We start from the raw sequence: 18317 nt of genomic DNA on the forward strand, positions 1-18317 counted from the left end.
AAAGCTACTTTTTGCATTGGTGAGTTACAAATAAAAAAAAAATACAAGATATTATATATATATTATGATAAAAAGAATAGAAAAAAACCAACAGTATAAAAGAGGTTGCATAAAATAGTTTATCAAATGAGAATAGGATTAACAGTCAAGACCTGTCTATGGTACATGTATACAGTCAGGTATATATATTTCTTATTGTTTATGTTCAACAATGAAGGTAATAACTGTTTTTAACTTCATGACGCTTAAGTTCTGCAATCATGTAATTAAATTAATATAAATGAAATTAATATAACATTGATGAACGAATATAAATTGCTTATGTATTATTTAAAAAAAAAATTAAATTGCAGATATAATGCAAGTAGAAAATAGCATTGATAAAGCAGACAGAATAATATAACTTGTTCTTAAAATTTCATCTCATCTTACAACGAACTAAAGATATATTGTGAAAATGGAACTTAATTGTTAATATGCTTTCTATATGGCTACAAGTATTTGAAAGATCTCATACCGAACGATTAATACTAAGATAAGTAATACACTCTGAGGAATATATCGTAAAGATACATTTAAACCACCTTATTGGATGCAACATAAATCTATGAGAAATATCCGAGTAAAAGGTAAAAGCAAAATTTGTACATTTAACATTTTACAGTTAACTTATGTTAAAATTGTTCTTTTCCTCGGGTCTGCGACAGTTCTCTCTTTCTTTCACAAATTAGAAGTTTAATCAGAATTTGTTTCATTTCTCTGTAAATAAAGATATGAAGATTGAAAATATAGCAAATTTTGCTCAATGTATAAAATTAGTCGTGACATTTTTAGTGTCTTCAAATTTTTAATTTATCATTATCTTAATTGTTTTCCAAAGAATCTGAACTTGAATGTTGGCGTTTAAGTCTTACTTTTGCATGAGAAACACTTTGTGGACAACTTGTAGACATCGTTTTTTCTGACATTGATAACTCAGACTTCTTCTCTTTGGTTTGCCAAAATCTTTTAACCAAACTCTTTTTCAAAAAAATATTTTTTTTTCTCGAGTAGTTACAACCAGATTGATCCTCTTAAAGTTCGAAGATTTATTGTAGATAGAAGATTACATGATTGGAAAGCTAGCCTTAAACTTAAACTAAGAATGATATCGTTTGCGATTAAAAATTGATTGAAGGAATTCTCGATAATGTCATTTTTTAATCTAATTTAAAAAGAAATTATAGATACTTTTGATATTTCATATTTGATTTCAAAATGATATTCATGTGTAAAATAACATTCTTCCCTTACCTTTGGTTCATTTGATTTAGATGTCGACGGGCTTGGTGAACTTATAGTAGTTTCTTTTGTCCCTCGCTCAGCGAAACTGAATATTGTACTCAAACTCGGGTATCTATTCCCTATGCCTTGCCTCACCTGACAAGAAATTGCAAATATAATATTTGCTGTCGATACTTTAATGAAATCCGCATAGATTTTTCTTTGAAATAAAAAAAGAAGAAGGATCATATCTAAATCAAGATTAAGATTTAAAAAAAAAATAATAGTCATTTTTATATATGTATAGGTACATAATAAAATTTATTACAAATTTTAAAAGCTGACCTTTTTGTCCAACAAAACGTGTGAAACAAAAATGAGGAACCCCTGAAAAATAGATATTTATTATAAAAATGGCAATGTGTAAGTAAAAAACATGATTCTGATTTTTAAAACAACAAGTCAAATAAAACTTAAGAAATAAGAAAGAAATAAAACTTCTTTTTTTCTAAGATAACTACCCCAAACACCCCTGCAAATTAAACAAAGTTAAAAAAAAAAGCAAACACGAAAGAAACATGATAAAGATATCAAACCTGGAATGAATTTGCAATGACAAATAGATACTGAAACACAACTGCATTTTCGTTAACTGCCAGGATTCCGAACAGCCAAGTTACTCCTAGAACTGGCAGAAGTGTTCCAAGTGACCGCAGACCGGATCTAGTAATTATTGAAAATATTTGTTTTATCAGAACGTTTTACAAATATAACATGGACGATTCCATGTTTTGTTATGCATGTATGTTAGTGAGTTTGTTGGTAAGAAGAAAAAAACTATGTACCAGTATTTTGTATGTTTTGTGGATACATGCGATATGTTTGTGAAAACTGGTATTATTTTTTTATGTTAAACTTTATGTTTGATATTCGATTGTCGGATTATGTTGGGGCATATGTACTAATAAAACAAGTTTTTTCTATACTGCTGGTAGACCAAATTATATGAATTTCAAAGCTCTTTTTGGTTTGACTCACGACGCTTTCCTCTGCAGTGAAGACCTTGCCACTATGCTCGAAGCAAACAACACCCTTAAAAGTGAAACAATTATAAGAATGTTGATCTGAAAGAAAAACATTTAATTTTTTTTAGTTAGAGAACATTAAATTTCAATTCTATGACAAACATTTAAATTCGCTGCCCACGAATAATTACCAATTTTCTTTACGCTTTTAAAGACTTTGATGTTAAAGAAAAAAATGAATAGTATAATTTGTTGCTTAAGACCTTACCAAACTAATCAGACAGACTGGAATGATAAACATATAAAGTGAGCCACTTTCTATGGACAACCAGCAGCTAAAAGTTCAAAAAGAGTTATCTTTTCAACGACTGAAGTCAGTGGTTAAAATATGTATGGGAATAAATGCTTTATTCAAGTATTTATGTAAGGGTAGACACAATCTATAGTTCTTGCAAAGATACAATACTATGTAAAATACGCATACTATGACTTCAGGTGGTATCCTTTCCCCCAAAACGCTCCAAGATTTGTTGTAGTAATAATGACCGGTATACCTGCAAATCAACCGCTATGAGAATGGAACAATATCATCCTTATTTTTTAATACTTACATCTAATTCCATATCTGTATTTTAAGCTACTACCCAAATCAACCGCTATGAGAATGGAACAATATCATCCTTATTTTTTAATACTTACATCTAATTCCATATCTGTATTTTAAGCTACTACCCGACTCTGTTTTGGACCAATGTATACCGTAATCAAAGAACAATTTGAATATAATAATTCAAATGAGGATTTATTTTTGTGATGATAGTTTATCCCACCAACTCCAAAGAAATTAAAATTTCAACGCATTTTGATACCAAAAAAAAAAGAAAAAAAATCGGTCACCGAAACGAATGTTTGAAAAGTCGATACGACTTTTTAAAATTTTAAAATTTATTCAAATAAAACAAAAGGAAATATCTTACGATGAAAATATATCTAAAAGGTTAAATCCAACTCGTGAAATGTTTATTCAGATACATACCCCAGATTCCACCCAGAAACCAATGAATCCTTGATTTCGACTTGAAGTTGTTTGCAACATACAGGGCATAGTAAGTCACTGTAATACTCATGAAGTAATAAACACCTAACCCAAGCATACTGAAGAATGTCACTAAGAAAAAGTAGTGGATAATGGCCGTTATTGCAACGCAAGCAACCTGAAACATAAAAAGTAATTAAACGCTGGTGATTAGATATATACTCAGTGTCGGTACATGTATACAGATTACTATTTTACAAATATCAATCCAATAATTTTCAATATATTTCAGGTACAATTTTACATGATTGTTTAATGCATTATGAATTTTTGTGGATTGTTTTCTTTCTTTAGAAAATCTACGTACATATATATATATAATTAATGTATAAGAATTATATATTCACATATCGGTTACTAAATACCATTAGTGTTTTACGTAATACATTGTATATTTTATTAATTTATTTTGAATGGTTTTTTTGGTAACATCTACGTTTGTATCTTAATTATGAAGTTATATATTTACATTGTACACTCAAATACCTATTACTTATCAGGAGGTAGAAATCAATTTTTACCTCATTCGATGTCTGTTCCACTGACGATATAAATATTGTATACGACAGTATTAACGATCCACAGATATTCAGCATCATGATGTTTTTGTCACTCCTTATATATCTGAAATTTACATACAATAAAATGATTTTGAATTTCTATATTACATGTACACTCGCTGGAGTAATATTTGTGCATGAATGATACAAATCAGTCTTACATACCTCCATGTCAAGATGTAAATCAAAGAAGTAAGAAACGTAAACGCTATGGAGAGAGCTATCCCAACAAATGACATCGTTTTTAAGAATGGACTTTCTTCGGATACCTGAAATTTAATCAAGATAATTTGGAATTCCAACAGTAAATTTCAGTTTTGATTTCTTTGACTCTATTTGCATAAGAAAGTGGCGTTTACCTGAGTGTATGGTCTCATTAAAATAGCAAAGTTTGTGAGATGGTTGCAATGACAAACAGTTCTCTGACGATCTGTTTGGATCACAGTGCATCCTTCCTCTGACCATTTGCTATATGAAAAAATGAATTAGAAATAAACCCACTTATTGCTGTAACTTTTGTATAAAAAAGCTTGAATTTTAAAATCAGAGAAAACAATTTGTTCACAATCACTTACTTTAGATTAAAATCCCATGATACACATAAAGCGCGCATTTCTGTAGACTCCTTCTAAATAAACAGTTAAATATACAAAAAATAAAAAAACCAAGCTAAAAAACAACAAACAATAGGATTAACCTAGGTTAATTGCACTTTTACACACGTCGCCAATAATAGGAAACTTTTAAGTTAATTGTACATAATAACTTTACGTCAATTGTAAACCAAAATCATATATTTCTGATATCTTACTTTAATAGTGTGTCCAAACCTAAGATTGAGAGGTGGGTCCAACACTCCTAAGTCTGTCTGGGTAGTGAGGGACAGTATTGGGGAATTGACAAAGGATCTTTGTTTAGACTTTTTCGCCTGTTTACCTTTCAACTCTTTACTGATTGGTTCAATTGATTTTCCAAAAAGACATGAATAATATATCAAGTTTAGTATAAAAACAAAGTACAAACAATAATAATCATACATAATATCATATCAGATGTATAATTTAAGTTTAGACAAATTTAGCTTTATGAAAAGAAAGATTTAAACGAAAACTGAAAACTTGTTTTAACAGTTTACCTGTTAGAATCAGATCCCAGAATGTCTGACATTGTTTTATATAGAACAGCAACATAGTTGATCGCTTGTAGGAAAAAAATATTGAGAGATTGATTGGTATAATCTTCCAGTATCAATAATTGTTATTTTAATCTTAAATTAAATTGTGTTTTTTGCATAATTGTCATTAACAATAATTGCGTATAACGAACAAAAATGAGTTTTTTTTACCTTTTGTAGCGTTTGATGCTTGTTTTGGTAATTCTAGAAAGGTAAGACTTTCTTCGGGGTTTGGAGAAACCTTGTTTGATTGTTCATCCGGAAAACGTATTCTCGTTTCATCGATTTTTGTTTGGTTGATAACCAGCTCTTAAAAAAAACATCAATTTATACAGAGTGGTTTTTCTACTACACGTATCGACAATTTAAACGATAAGGAAATGCTTGTTTACCAAAATTAAATCCGTTAAATTTAGTTGCTGTAATATTGTCGTTTTGGAGTGTTATTTTGCTGAAACGGTCCATATTCTTTAGGAGAAAGGTGGGGCCATTTTCTGTCTAAAAGATAACAAACTTTGTAAAATACTAATAGATACTAACGAGCAAATAAACCACAATTAAGCGTTATACTCTTTTGCTAGATGCATGCATTTTTTTAAAAACTTTTATTTCCTTAACTAATTTATTAAGCTTTTCTTACATTATGTGTTGAAACAATAGTTTCCGATAAATGTAACACCTGTCAATTTTTTTTAAATCAGTGTTTTGAGTTGTTTATGTACAATGCATATTGTTACGCTTAAGATGTTTTGAGTCTGTAACAAAAGAACAATGCCAAATACTTGTCACGAAATACAAATTTACATTGAATGTTATGTTTTTGTTCGTTTAATAGAAAGCGTCTTCGAACTTCTGTTAGAATTCTTTGTAGCATTTCACTCTGAAAATCAGTGAGTGTTGTACAATGACCTGGAACAAGTCTTATCCATGCATATATGATCGAAATATTACACATGGTCAATAAAAATAAATCTTTCAGGTTTGACATTAAACGATGGATTGATTGTGCTCCAGACCACAAGTATGCTCTTGTAAGTAATGAAAAATTTAATTTTGTCATATTTAGTTAATAGATACGCAAATGCAATAAACTTTTTTAAGTATTTTTACCAAATGATTTGATTTGATTTTTTTTTTTTTACAATGTAGCATACTGTAAATTTACCTGTTCGCTTATAGTAGTCCAAGAGTTAGAGTTATTAGGCGACAAAATGTTATCAATAACAGCGTAAAAGACCTGAAATGAATTAAAACACTTAAATTATATTTTTGTTCAAGTTATTATTATTATAGAAAGGCATGTGCAAACATTTGTGTCATAATTAGTGCGAATTTGTTTTTTGATAATTTTAGAACTTTTGCGTAAAAATAGGCAGAAAAATAGGACAGGGTTCATAAGGGGGAAACCTTTTCGCTAATTTATCATATATGATTTAGTCTAATACTTATTGATAATGTGGAAAACGAAGAAGATGATATTATAAGGAAAATTCCAATAAGTGACCTCTTTTTCGATAACTGATCCCGTAGCGTTTGTTACTGTGACAATCTTCTCCAAAACGCCAAGAGAGGAGCTCAGATCCCCAGCACTGATTCCACTGGTCGATGATGTAAGCTTTTTCATCAATTGTAGAGTATTGTTAACCGTCTTCTGGATTCTGAATTTATCCTGTGTTTTATTTGCGATGATACCATCCAACTATTTAGATGTTTGAAAAAAACTTTAATTGAAAGATTATCACGGTTAATAAGGTTACATATACCCATGATTTAAATTATGATTGTTTATGCGTCGTGCAAGGAAACTTACAAGTGATGATGCATTCACCAGAGCTTCGTTGGTGCAGTTAATAAGGTTAGGAAGATTCCATTCTCCATGTTCATCACAGAATCTTGTCGCCACTCCTACATTATAAGATGCTACAAACTCTTATACATGTAAGAAGTGTTCATTTATACCATCTTTATAAGATCGACCATAAACTTTCGATTTGATCATTTTTTCAAGAGATATTCGGCAAACTAAAAGGCATAAATATTATTTTACTTCTATTATTTTACTTTTAAAATTTATTATTCAATTCTCAATTGTTTGCTTTAAACCTTTCCTAAGTTCAATGCATTATATTTGAAAGAAATTTTGACAAAATTTATGAGCAAGAAAATAGAGGATGTTTTGAATGAAAAACAGTCAGTGCATTGTTCGTTTGTTTTCCTAAATGCAATGTTCGAAGTCTGACAAGAAGTTTGGGAGTATGATGAACTTCATAAAGGAAAACCTTGTGACAAATGTGAAAGCGTGTTTATTTGTATGAATTGAGTAATATAGTTATTTAATGTAAGGATAGATGAATATAATCTTCCGTTTGTGCGGATTTGAGTGTTGGAAAATGAACAGCTCTGAGAAAAAGGCGTTGCATCAAGTTTGTTTACAAAATTTATTTTGACGAGTCGTATTTATAAAGACATTAACATTTATGTCTTAAATATTATTCAATATTTTCATTTTCAACTCTCCTTGTCGGTGGTAACATTACAAATCATTTTTGAACCCGAACCAATAACTTTAAAAAACATGACTGACACAAAACGGGCGTGTCCGAAAAACGGTATAGGCTGCGCCGCGTAATAATGCATAACATGTCCTATTTAAAAAAGTGGGTTTAAAAGAATGTTGTCTTTAAGTGTACAAATTGGAAATAATATAAATATAAGTATTAAGGAATCATTCTATGAATCTTATGAGGTAAAAATTTCGGTTGGAACGTGATTAACTCTATAATAAAGATCTTCAGGCTTTATAAGATTTGACCACGCCCCGACCGAAATTATCATCTCATAATACTTAAAAAAATGATTCCTTATTCCTTAAGCAAAAGGAGTTTGTATACCTTTAAACACAACAGTCTGTAATTGTTTGCAGTAGTTCATTTTCATTAAATCAACAGAAGTCTTTAAACGTTTTTATATAAATTGTTAGTACGACTACATTACCGAGAATTGTACCTTAACGTTGGTACCGTATCCGGATATTCTAATGTATCTTCGACGTTTAGTTCTGTATTTGAGTCTGTGTCAATTTTGCTTTTTTGTTTTATCTTGCTAGAGTTATTAACTTTTAATCAATTTTGTTAATTTTAAAAGATCAGGTTTAATATCTTAGATTCATTTTTAATTAAATGCTTTATGTTCCATGACAAGACTTTTATTTTGTAAATGAAATATTTGAAATGAAAATTTTCAGAATACATTCTAAACACTTGTATAGTTCTAGTCCACTAGCATTTTTTGTATCCTTTAACAGTTTATGAGTAAGGTAAGTTTACGATTTAACTCATTGGTTCATATTTGATTATAAAAAAAACACCTAAAAACAAAACAGTCTTTTACAAAAGTTATAACAATAAATAAGTACATGTAAATAAAAGGACGGTTAAATTATCTTGAAAGAATCAAAATGCCAACAAAATTATTTTTATAATAATATCCCTACCATTTTGATTTTCAGGGCACGGAATTTCTTTATTTCTTCCTGCAAAAGTTGCTTTCCATAATATACCGTCTGTCTTGTCTTCTATGCAGGTGTTTTGTTCTTCAAAATTTGCAAAAAAAACCCAACATTCTCATAGTAGTTAAAGTTGAAATAAATGACAAATTCTGTCCTTGTTTCTCTCAAGTGAAAACGGTATCATGTTTTATATATTATATCAATGGAGAACATTACAATAATAGTACATATAACAATACAAGTATCAAACATATTAAATTAAATTTCAGAAAAATGAATATTGATTTCAAAATTACTTCAAAGATTATGATTGGAATGATGATAAATGCATGAGTACATGTATGTCAATCAAATAGTAGTGCTTTATTTGAAAACAATGCGAAGGCATTATTTGATAAAAAAGAAGTAAGATGAATATTTCAACCATTTAAGATTATTTAATGTTTCAATTAAAATTTATTTTGAAAAAGAAGTATATACCAAATCGACATTGAAGTCCTTCACTTTCCGAATAACAACCCTGACAAGTGCCCGTTTCGACATGACTATAGCAACAATCGGCGTCAGAACAGGACACGTTGCAATCAGCTCCATAGTGGCCAAGGACAGGACACCCTCAGAAAAAATTATTTATTGTAATCAAATATAAGTTTATTTCATTCAATTAAGATATCAATATTAAAGTTTAAATGCCCCTCCTTTTTTACATAATTTTTGACGTACACTGCAAACATAAAAAAGTTTAAATTAAAGAAACTCAGTCATCAAGATATTACACATCATAATTATCTTTCAATTTTTTGATGCGATTATTTCTAATAACTAGACTTTGACCCGTACGTACACGGGTTGACATTCCATATAATATCGGACATTTATGAAATAGACACATCGACACACCGTGTTGTTGACATTCATACAACCAAGCTTTAAGCCTCAAATTATGCCTTTAATTTCACTAAACTCTGCTTAGTTAGAATAATCCAAATGTGTCTCGTGACACGCCTTCGCCAGAGTTAAAATACCTCCCATATACCCGTATTGTAGAAGAAAATTGCAAAATCACTTTGAAACGATTTAGGGAAACATTAATGAAGTTGCGTTGAAAAAAACCGAATCAAACTATTTATAACAAACCATTTTGGGGCTGTAAATACCTTTCATTTGAAAATTTGATTCTTAATTTTAAGGAATTCAACACTTTTTATTCAACGTTTTTTACTCGCTTCAAATTTACACACCATGTTGACATTCGGATCTCTAAGGATGTTTCATAGTAAATGCATTGAGTTGGAGTTATCTCCCGTATGTTTTTTTTTATGATCAGAATATATAGCAAACCAATGTGGGGACGTAATTTCGTCTATTTTCTAATACCTACAAAAGGAAATATGAATTTATACCCCTAATTTATTAATTCGGGGAGGAGGTTGATTCGTGGCTGAGAGGTACCCACGAATTTCACCAAAAAATGAACCATCACGAAATTTAATGATTCCACAGTGTCTGTTAGCGGACTACTCAAAAGAGAGGAACTGCAAGAGTACCAAGGTAAGGACCAATATGTTGTAAATTTCAATGAATGACTCGAAGCTACGTGCAAGATGGTTTATCTATCAGTAGTCCGAAGACGTTTACAGACACTTTGTGCAGCAACTTTGACTGTTTAACCGAGCCAGTAATTTATTGGCTAATGCATGGTTAAGTGTTTAGGACAAAAAGCCGGCGATTAAAAGTTGTGAACTTTACCTGAGAAAGTGTATGATAACTTTGTAATCCATAGAAATAATGTATACATACTAATAACTGAAATGCTGTATTTTACTGCTGTTTACTCTGAAAATAAATCAGGTGGCCTTGGAAGTTTAAAAAACATTTTTTTAAACCAGCAGTTAGGTAATGTATTGTCGACTGTCGACTTTTCAAATGGACTTGAGGATTGATCTGAATATTAAATCATTTGATGTCGATAAGTCGGTGATATTTTTTTGCGGTCGATTTAAAATAAATTGTTAATTGTTTTAGCTGTAAATATCTTCGAGGTCATGAAAAAATGCAATATGAAAGGTTAAATCTTACATATGTATCCAATCATTGTATCAACCAATTTATGTCATACTATTTCAATTCTGCTATTTTTCGAATGTCATCTTATGAAAAATCGTACAATAGGTAATGAGATAAGATGCATAGTCTTTTTAAAACTTTGTTGACTTTGCGAATATATTAAAAAAGATTGTAATGCGTTGAATATAACCATGTATTTCTGTTACACACTATGAATATTTACCATACACTTCAACTTCGCAAAGTGAATTGAATACATCATTACTATAGTCCTCAGGGTACGTAACTCCGAGTAGTCTCTCGTTGTAATAAATGACGTATTGTCCATACACAGGACACTGGGTATCAAGGACTTCTGGAAAGGTGTCCAACGTAAAATTGTTGTCCTTGTAGCATAATACACCATCTGACTTATTGGTTGTGTTTGAGACGTATATAGAAAATCCTAAGCGCAGCCCTTTATACCAGTTTCCCCAACCTGACTCTATAACAAAAGGTTTAGGATTTGACTGTTTTTATTTCATCATGTATAAGGAAATACAAATTAAAAATTTAAAATCTAAATAATTTTAAATAAAACAAGTTTCTAGTTTGCATAATGCTTACTTGCAGCATACTCTATTTATGCAATTGTTTCATTTACTTATTTCTAAATTGGTGTACTGTAATTGTATTAATGTTTCAAATCAGTTGCTGTATAGATCGCATAAAGAGGGTAAAGTTGTTTACTCGTGTTTGAATCGGAGACGTTGGTACATATCACAAAGGAGATTGATGATAAAAAACAATGAACATTGCAGAAAATTGCATAAATGTATTAATATTTGAATATCAATAAAATATGTAGAAAGACTTTACCCAGCCAATAGCCCTTGTTTAACCACGATGAAAATACCTGTTGCATGACGTTATTTGTAATGTTTCAAATGTGTTTAAAATGGCTTTTTTCAACGATATATACATAAGCATACCATTAGCGTAATATATCCGGATATCATTGATGTTGTAAACACTGTTTAGATTCACCCACCAGGTGGCTGTTTTTTCTGCCTTTGAAAATGAACATTGTTCATCACTGTAGTTTTGATCTGGCTTTATCCCATCTACAGCCTTGTTTGAAGCAACGTTGTAACGGATTAGACGTGGATATTGCTCAAATGTTTCTTTATTGAGCGCTAAATTAACTAATGAAAAACAAAGAGATTCATCCGTTTGATTTTGTTAATGTGAGATTTTATATCCTCTAGCATCTAGCTTTGTATCAAATTCTTAATTGTTCTTTTATGTGTGATGCCTTAGTCATAAATAAGGTTTTTACTAAAACAAAATATTTTTCTTTTCATCAATTTTTTGCCCTTTGTTAACTTGTATCCGAAGATCGATTATAACATACTTTAATATTAGTTTGCAATGATTTGTAGCAAATGTAGCCTTTTAAGAAAAGCCTGATTTAAAGATCGATGGCTGACCTACAAAATTTTATGTCATTTTCAATGCTGCATGAGTTTTTCCTTGCACCAACATCCCTTATGGAATAAAGATATATGGAATTATATATACTATAAATTGATCGCCATTAGTTAGACGATCAGATATACATAGGTCACAATTCTTTGTTTTTGTAAACAAAGCTGGTGCCTTGTTTTCTTTTCATATGTGATACGTCTACATCAGTAAACATTTCTTCAAATCTTAATTAGTTTCGTTTGTTAATGGTTTTTTCGTTAATGCACTCTATTTTTCCGTTATATTTGAAAACAAGGCTCGAGCTCTGTCGAATTTTAACAAGATTAAAAACTCTCTATTCGCTTGGACCTACAAGTTTAATCAACAATTTGTACAAACTCAATTTGTCCATTTAGATATTTAAAAACTAACAAACATCAATAGAATCCGTTTAAGAACATATATCACTCTCCTTTTAAACAACGAGTAATTTTTGGACTACATTTTGTATATGTGAACAATTTAGCACGTAATTGAAGAAGAGTGTAAGTGAACTTTCTCCCTAAAAAAAATGCCAGCACGTTTATAATTTCACAGCGGTAAAGATTAGTAAATAGTTTTCTTTTCTTATCAGTCAATAAAAGGAAAATACTTATACGTCCGTTTCAACAGGAGAATCACAGAAAATAAACAATCTTTTTGTTTTTATTTAAATGACGTGGTCATGTAAAAGAAGTTGAAAATTTGGAAAGAAACAAGACTGGACATGTTTGAATAAAACTATACTGACAGTAGTAATTGTCTTTTGAAAACATCTAGACGTTAGGTATATGGCTAAAATTTGTCAAAAAAAAATGATTGATTATTGATGTATAGTAAATGTTTATGCAATAAATACTTTTCGATTGTCATATTTATTCAAATGATGGACACCATAACGAAACACATTAAACGAAAAAAGACGGACATAAATGTCATTAAAATTTCAACTTTGTGAATCAGAATTTAACATGCACCCACCCACCCCCCCCCCCCCACAAAAAAAAATAAATAAAAAAATAGATTAGCGGTCCCCCTTGCCCTTAAAATTATTTAAACAACATATCAAACATTTATGCATTGTTAATAGCATGTATACTCACCATAGGCAAAGCTTGATGAAAGACAAAAGTGAAGACAAAATATTATCTTCAGCATATTCTAACGACCGCTGAAAACAGTAGAAATAATTCAACCAAATTGTTTGACGTTTTAATTCAAGCAAACATTTGTAAAAAATAAATAAAGCTATTGTGGTGAATTCTTTAGCATTTGCTTTGATCTAATATGAATTTAATTTCAATACAGAGATTTTTGCAATGTAATTTCTGATTTAATCAAATATTGATTTTGGCATTTTACATTTAAGATTGCCCTTAATAAACATTGTTGCTTATTACTCTCATTTTCTAGCAGCACTTGTTTTACATATACTACAGTGATTTGTTATAATATCTTAATCTTGACTTTATTATCAAAATGTGTTTTTTCATCTTTATATTCCTGATGCATTTCTCAATATGTAAGATGCAGAATACATTGTACCATCACTGTTTGTGAAATTGACTGTTTACGGAGAGGGCACAAATAGGCAGATTGTCTGCCTTCTAATCCCTTTTATGTAATATTTTTTCAGGATGAAATAATGTTTAGATTAAACATGTAAAAAGTATTGTAAAAACATGTAAGAAGTATTATAAAAATAATCGATTCAAATTGGAACATAATTTGATGTATTTGCTACTATTTCCTAAATACCGGACATATTTTGCCTCTGAACACAAAACTTATTGTCGATTATTCAAGAGAACATTTTCAGATCCCTAGATATGAGAACTCTCATCAACTGTACTTAAACAAAAAAAAATATTTTGCTCTCAAACACTTAAGTGTACAATTCAAGCCAGATAATATCATCTAAGTACTTCCTTCATGAATTCCTCTTAATAATATGCAGTATACAGAGACTTTCGTAGCTCTTTCATTTTGATTTCTGTCCCAATTGTGTAATCAAAGCATTGTTTGTATTTACCAAACTATCTTTATTCATTTAAAAACAAATCAAACACCAGCTTAAAGTTACTGATAAAAACCTGGTGTGTAAGTTAGAACTGACTGATGGACATTGTAACTTGTAAGAAGTAAATGAACAAATGAAATTCTGTTGTGCTCTTTTTCTGAAAAATTGATAACCTTTACAATGATTCATCTCTCATAAAACTAAAGTCATACCCACCGTTCAAATAACAACGATGCAGTGTCATTAGAAGCTTCAGGTAAAATGATACACATTTAAACGCATTAACAGAGCATTTGCCTTACTCTCAGTGCCACCATTTATTCATTTTTATAAAAAAAACCCAGATCATAATTGACGCGTCAAAAATCCAGACGGAGAAGTTACATAAGTAAAAACATTGTGAAAGAACACAAACAATTTAAAAAGAAAGAGAGATAAAAATTAAAATATAAAGAATGAACATGGACATACCAAAAGCAAGACCGTTGATATCATTAAGATAGTCAAATAAAAAACAAACTTACATTTCAATGTTCTTTTGGACTTTATTCACCCCACCACTGCCTGCGACTGCCGTTATAAGAATCCAACAAGGAAATTAATAGGTAGTCGTCATGGTGTAAATAAGCGCAGCGCCGAAAACCAGTGCGCGCAAAAAAGAAGGAGCTAAACGTACTGATTCATAACAAAATGTTGGCAGCGTCCCATTATGCTCTCTAATGCTCTCACCCGTAGTACTATGATGAAACTATTTGAGTATAGCACAAGCTTTGGTAAGATATTTTTCACATGCAGCTTGTTGCATTAATTTGCTTTTTGTATTAAAATTTCTCACTTGAAGTTTTTCACAACAATGCAACCAATATCTTACAACTTATTTGTCAATTGTACAAGTTTCATTACAAAAAGGGAAAAATGAACAAATCGATCCCATGGACTTGAAAAAAAAATATGAAGTCATATTTTTCATTTCTAGGTGAACTCTCTTTTATTTCATCTTTTTACTCCACAATACTCTGGTGTTAGTTGTTCCTTAATCACAATGAAATATGAGCTACACATGTTTTGAGTATCGCATCTTCAATGAAGTGGCAAATAGCCACTAACCACTTAACTTCAGAATTCATTTAATCCAGCTAACATATGCATCAGCTAAAAACTTCCTTTTTGTGTACGTTTAATATGCGAGAGTGTAAATCCCAAGAACAAAGGAGATAGAAAAATCGACAACTAAATTAACTTTTCTGATTAAGGATAATGTCTACTAGCATGATAATGAAGAAAAAGCCTACTTTTCCTGAATAAATAATTAAATGCATATAAATACATGTAATCCTTTTGTGAAAGATATGATTATTTGTCATAATCATATTGTTTATGGCTTGTCAATACATTTACAACAACAGCTTAACAATGTACATCTAGTAAATAGCATTATAATTATCAGAGTTTTAATTAACGCTCTGTTTTCCGTTTCGCGTGTAAGCGGCATCTGGTAGATTACCTAGATCGTACGAACGACTGAAACAATTGCAACTTTAAAGGCCTATTCGACAAGTGGAAAAAATCCTAAAATGTTATACAAAGGCGTAAATGACAATTCGGCTTTTTTCATAACAAAAACAATTATAAGAATAGCCAGAAAAAAATGGGATTAATGAATGGAAATTCTCGATCATGTGTATACTATTCTTTAACCGTCCAAATCTTTATAAAACTTGTTTTAGTGTACTTTTCAGGGACCCACATACCCCAGGATTGTCACATGAGCATAATGAGTAAATAATCAATGAACAAAAATCGAAGGTTAAGAAAAACTAATTGATTTTTCCAAATGAAATTATCAATGAAAATCAAATGAAAGTTTCATTGAATCACGTGAATAAAAACATGTCCTGTTTTATTGTTTAGGAGACACTGCTCTCAGAGAGAGAGAGAGAGAGAGAGAGAGAGAGAGAGAGAGAGAGAGAGAGAGAGAGAGAGAGAGAGAGAGAGAGAGAGAGATAGAGAGAAAGAAAGATAGACAGAGAGACAGAGAGAGACAGAGACAGAGACAGAGATAGAGAGACAGAGACACAGAGAGAGAGAGGGGGGTTCTAAACTGTAATAGCTAATAGCTAGTACATTTTTAGATGGGGCTGTAGACTTTTGCTTTAAATTGCCTAATCTTAACAATAGAAATGAAATATACATCATTTTTATGAATTTTTTTTACTTTTGATTTTATTGCTATAGTACTAGAATGCAAACAATAAGATTTTGCGATTTTTTACCCCTACAAATGTTGTTATTTGAATTTAGATCACATTATTTTATAAGAACCTTTCAGAATCGCAGTAAAAATAGAAGGGGGAATTTCCCCGTTGTCAAAGTCTATCTCCTAGAATAGAAATTCTAGGTACTTGTAGTCGTATATAAAATAGACGATCATTAATTGTTATTACATCATATTTATAAGTTCTTATGTCTGTTGTGATATCACCATGAACCGATTTTGTAATGCATAGTCCGAAAAATTGAATCAAGACTACTTTAATATTTAATCGTACAATGAATCGTGCAATCTTAAAAATGATATAAATAATAAGGAATCATTCATCAAATATTTTAATATGTCATAGATTATCAGATGCCCGATTATATTGTATTAATACCTGATGATACTCAAAAAATGATTCCCTTATCCTGAATAATTCATTATACTTTTCCATTGGTGGATAACATTATTTCAGTTAATACTTTTGTCAATAAGACACTCTGCTGTTACAATGGCTGCAGCTCTGTTACTCCCGGTCTGAAAACAAAATTTGGATGAAAGACCTAGTAGCTACAGTTCCGTACATGTCAAAAGGTTGCAATTTACGGCGCACAAACAACTGTTCTAGTTTATATATATATGCAATATATTTTTCTGTTACATGTACTACAATGACACTTCATGTTTTAAGGTTATATGGGACACCTGTCGATTCTAACTTGGATAACATTTCAATATAACTGGTAAAGTTTAACCAGTATAAAATTTAAGATTTTAGAATATTTGACCGAATATATTTTAAAATTTTTTAGAAAGTTAAAAAAAAAACGGAATTTGAGCTGATGGCTAACAGAGTAGTAGTTTACGCTGTACATAGCCCATTATGTACCCTGTTAGATAGTAAATATTAAAAGAAAACACTTATAGGCCTACAATAATACTGTATTTCATTTTTAATTTCAGTAGGAAGTACCTCACAATATAGAGGTGTCCCAAACCATCTTAAAGTCCATGTTATCACCCAATGCGCATGTGCAATGACAAAATCACATTAGAGAGTATCGAGCTCGAAGTTTATCTAAATATATGTGTATGCATTTTAATTGTGTTTTTTTTTGTAGTTTTAGCTCACTTGATACCAAATGTTCAAAATTGTTCAAACCCCCAAAACCCAAAACAATTACTGGGGCTTACAAAAATATGTTAGTTACGTTGTTTTGAAAACAAATATATTTCAAAACATGCATGATTGGCAATATGAGTCAGGACTAAATTAGTGACAGCTGCCGATATGTACGAAGGCTTTTCGGAATTTAATGAAACGTTTACTCTTATTTTCTAGGAAAAATAGATAATACAGAAAGTTGATCCCGAAATATGTAATGAATGTTAATATTCTCATTGACACTATTTAGTCATCCCTGATAAGCACAAAAACTTGTCTATTTCAGTGTCCCGAGACGACTGCAAAAAAATAAAAAATAATAATATTGATAAAAAAAAATCCAAAGATTAAGACGTCATTGTAAAGCGTCTCGATGCCAATTTATTTTAAACACTTTACAAACGAACGGGAAAAAAGAGCAATTCTTTGTCAATTTTTGTTAATCATTTTCAAATCATGTTGAATGGCTATTTAGTTTAATTATACATTGAGCTTTTGTTCAGTGTTTATTTCAATTTGAAACAAAAATCCGCCACTTAGAAGGGGAATAAAAATATGATGTCTTTAATTTTTCCGAGCAATTCTATAATATTATATATCATTTCAAAAATATCAAAGTAATATTTAGAAACGAAACAAAAGGGTTATGGCTTGCATCACTCACTCGATAAGTATGACCATTACTGGCCCAAGTAAC

At 30.4% G+C, this 18317-nt stretch overlaps 1 protein-coding gene across 3 annotated transcripts; it reads right to left on the reverse strand.

Moving 5' to 3' along the window:
- Positions 1–388: 388 nt before the first annotated feature.
- Positions 389–14855, reverse strand: LOC128171562 (adhesion G protein-coupled receptor E3-like). 3 transcript variants are annotated; one of them, XM_052837354.1, is made up of 25 exons: positions 13282–13342; positions 11665–11877; positions 10917–11177; positions 9107–9241; positions 8612–8710; positions 6929–7023; positions 6623–6817; positions 6284–6355; positions 5511–5616; positions 5290–5427; positions 5080–5143; positions 4756–4894; positions 4520–4572; positions 4304–4412; positions 4110–4213; positions 3906–4008; positions 3325–3502; positions 2773–2842; positions 2557–2623; positions 2302–2387; positions 1860–1986; positions 1609–1650; positions 1294–1419; positions 915–1019; positions 389–759 (listed from the first exon to the last, which is right to left on the reverse strand). In XM_052837354.1, exons 1-25 carry the CDS (start codon positions 13334–13336, stop codon positions 736–738), a joined length of 2766 nt encoding a protein of 921 aa, XP_052693314.1. In that variant the 5' UTR covers positions 13337–13342; the 3' UTR covers positions 389–735. The 3 variants fall into 3 exon arrangements, with proteins under 3 accessions (XP_052693314.1, XP_052693312.1, XP_052693313.1); XM_052837352.1 differs by lacking the exons at positions 389–759; positions 915–1019; positions 1294–1419; positions 1609–1650 and adding an exon at positions 14723–14855 and having other exon boundaries at positions 1794–1986; positions 13282–13349; XM_052837353.1 differs by lacking the exons at positions 389–759; positions 915–1019; positions 1294–1419; positions 1609–1650 and adding an exon at positions 14723–14855 and having other exon boundaries at positions 1865–2387; positions 13282–13349.
- Positions 14856–18317: the final 3462 nt, after the last annotated feature.

The sequence above is a fragment of the Crassostrea angulata genome, chromosome 2, assembly GCF_025612915.1.
Source record: "Crassostrea angulata isolate pt1a10 chromosome 2, ASM2561291v2, whole genome shotgun sequence".
NCBI classification, from domain to species: domain Eukaryota; kingdom Metazoa; phylum Mollusca; class Bivalvia; order Ostreida; family Ostreidae; genus Magallana; species Magallana angulata.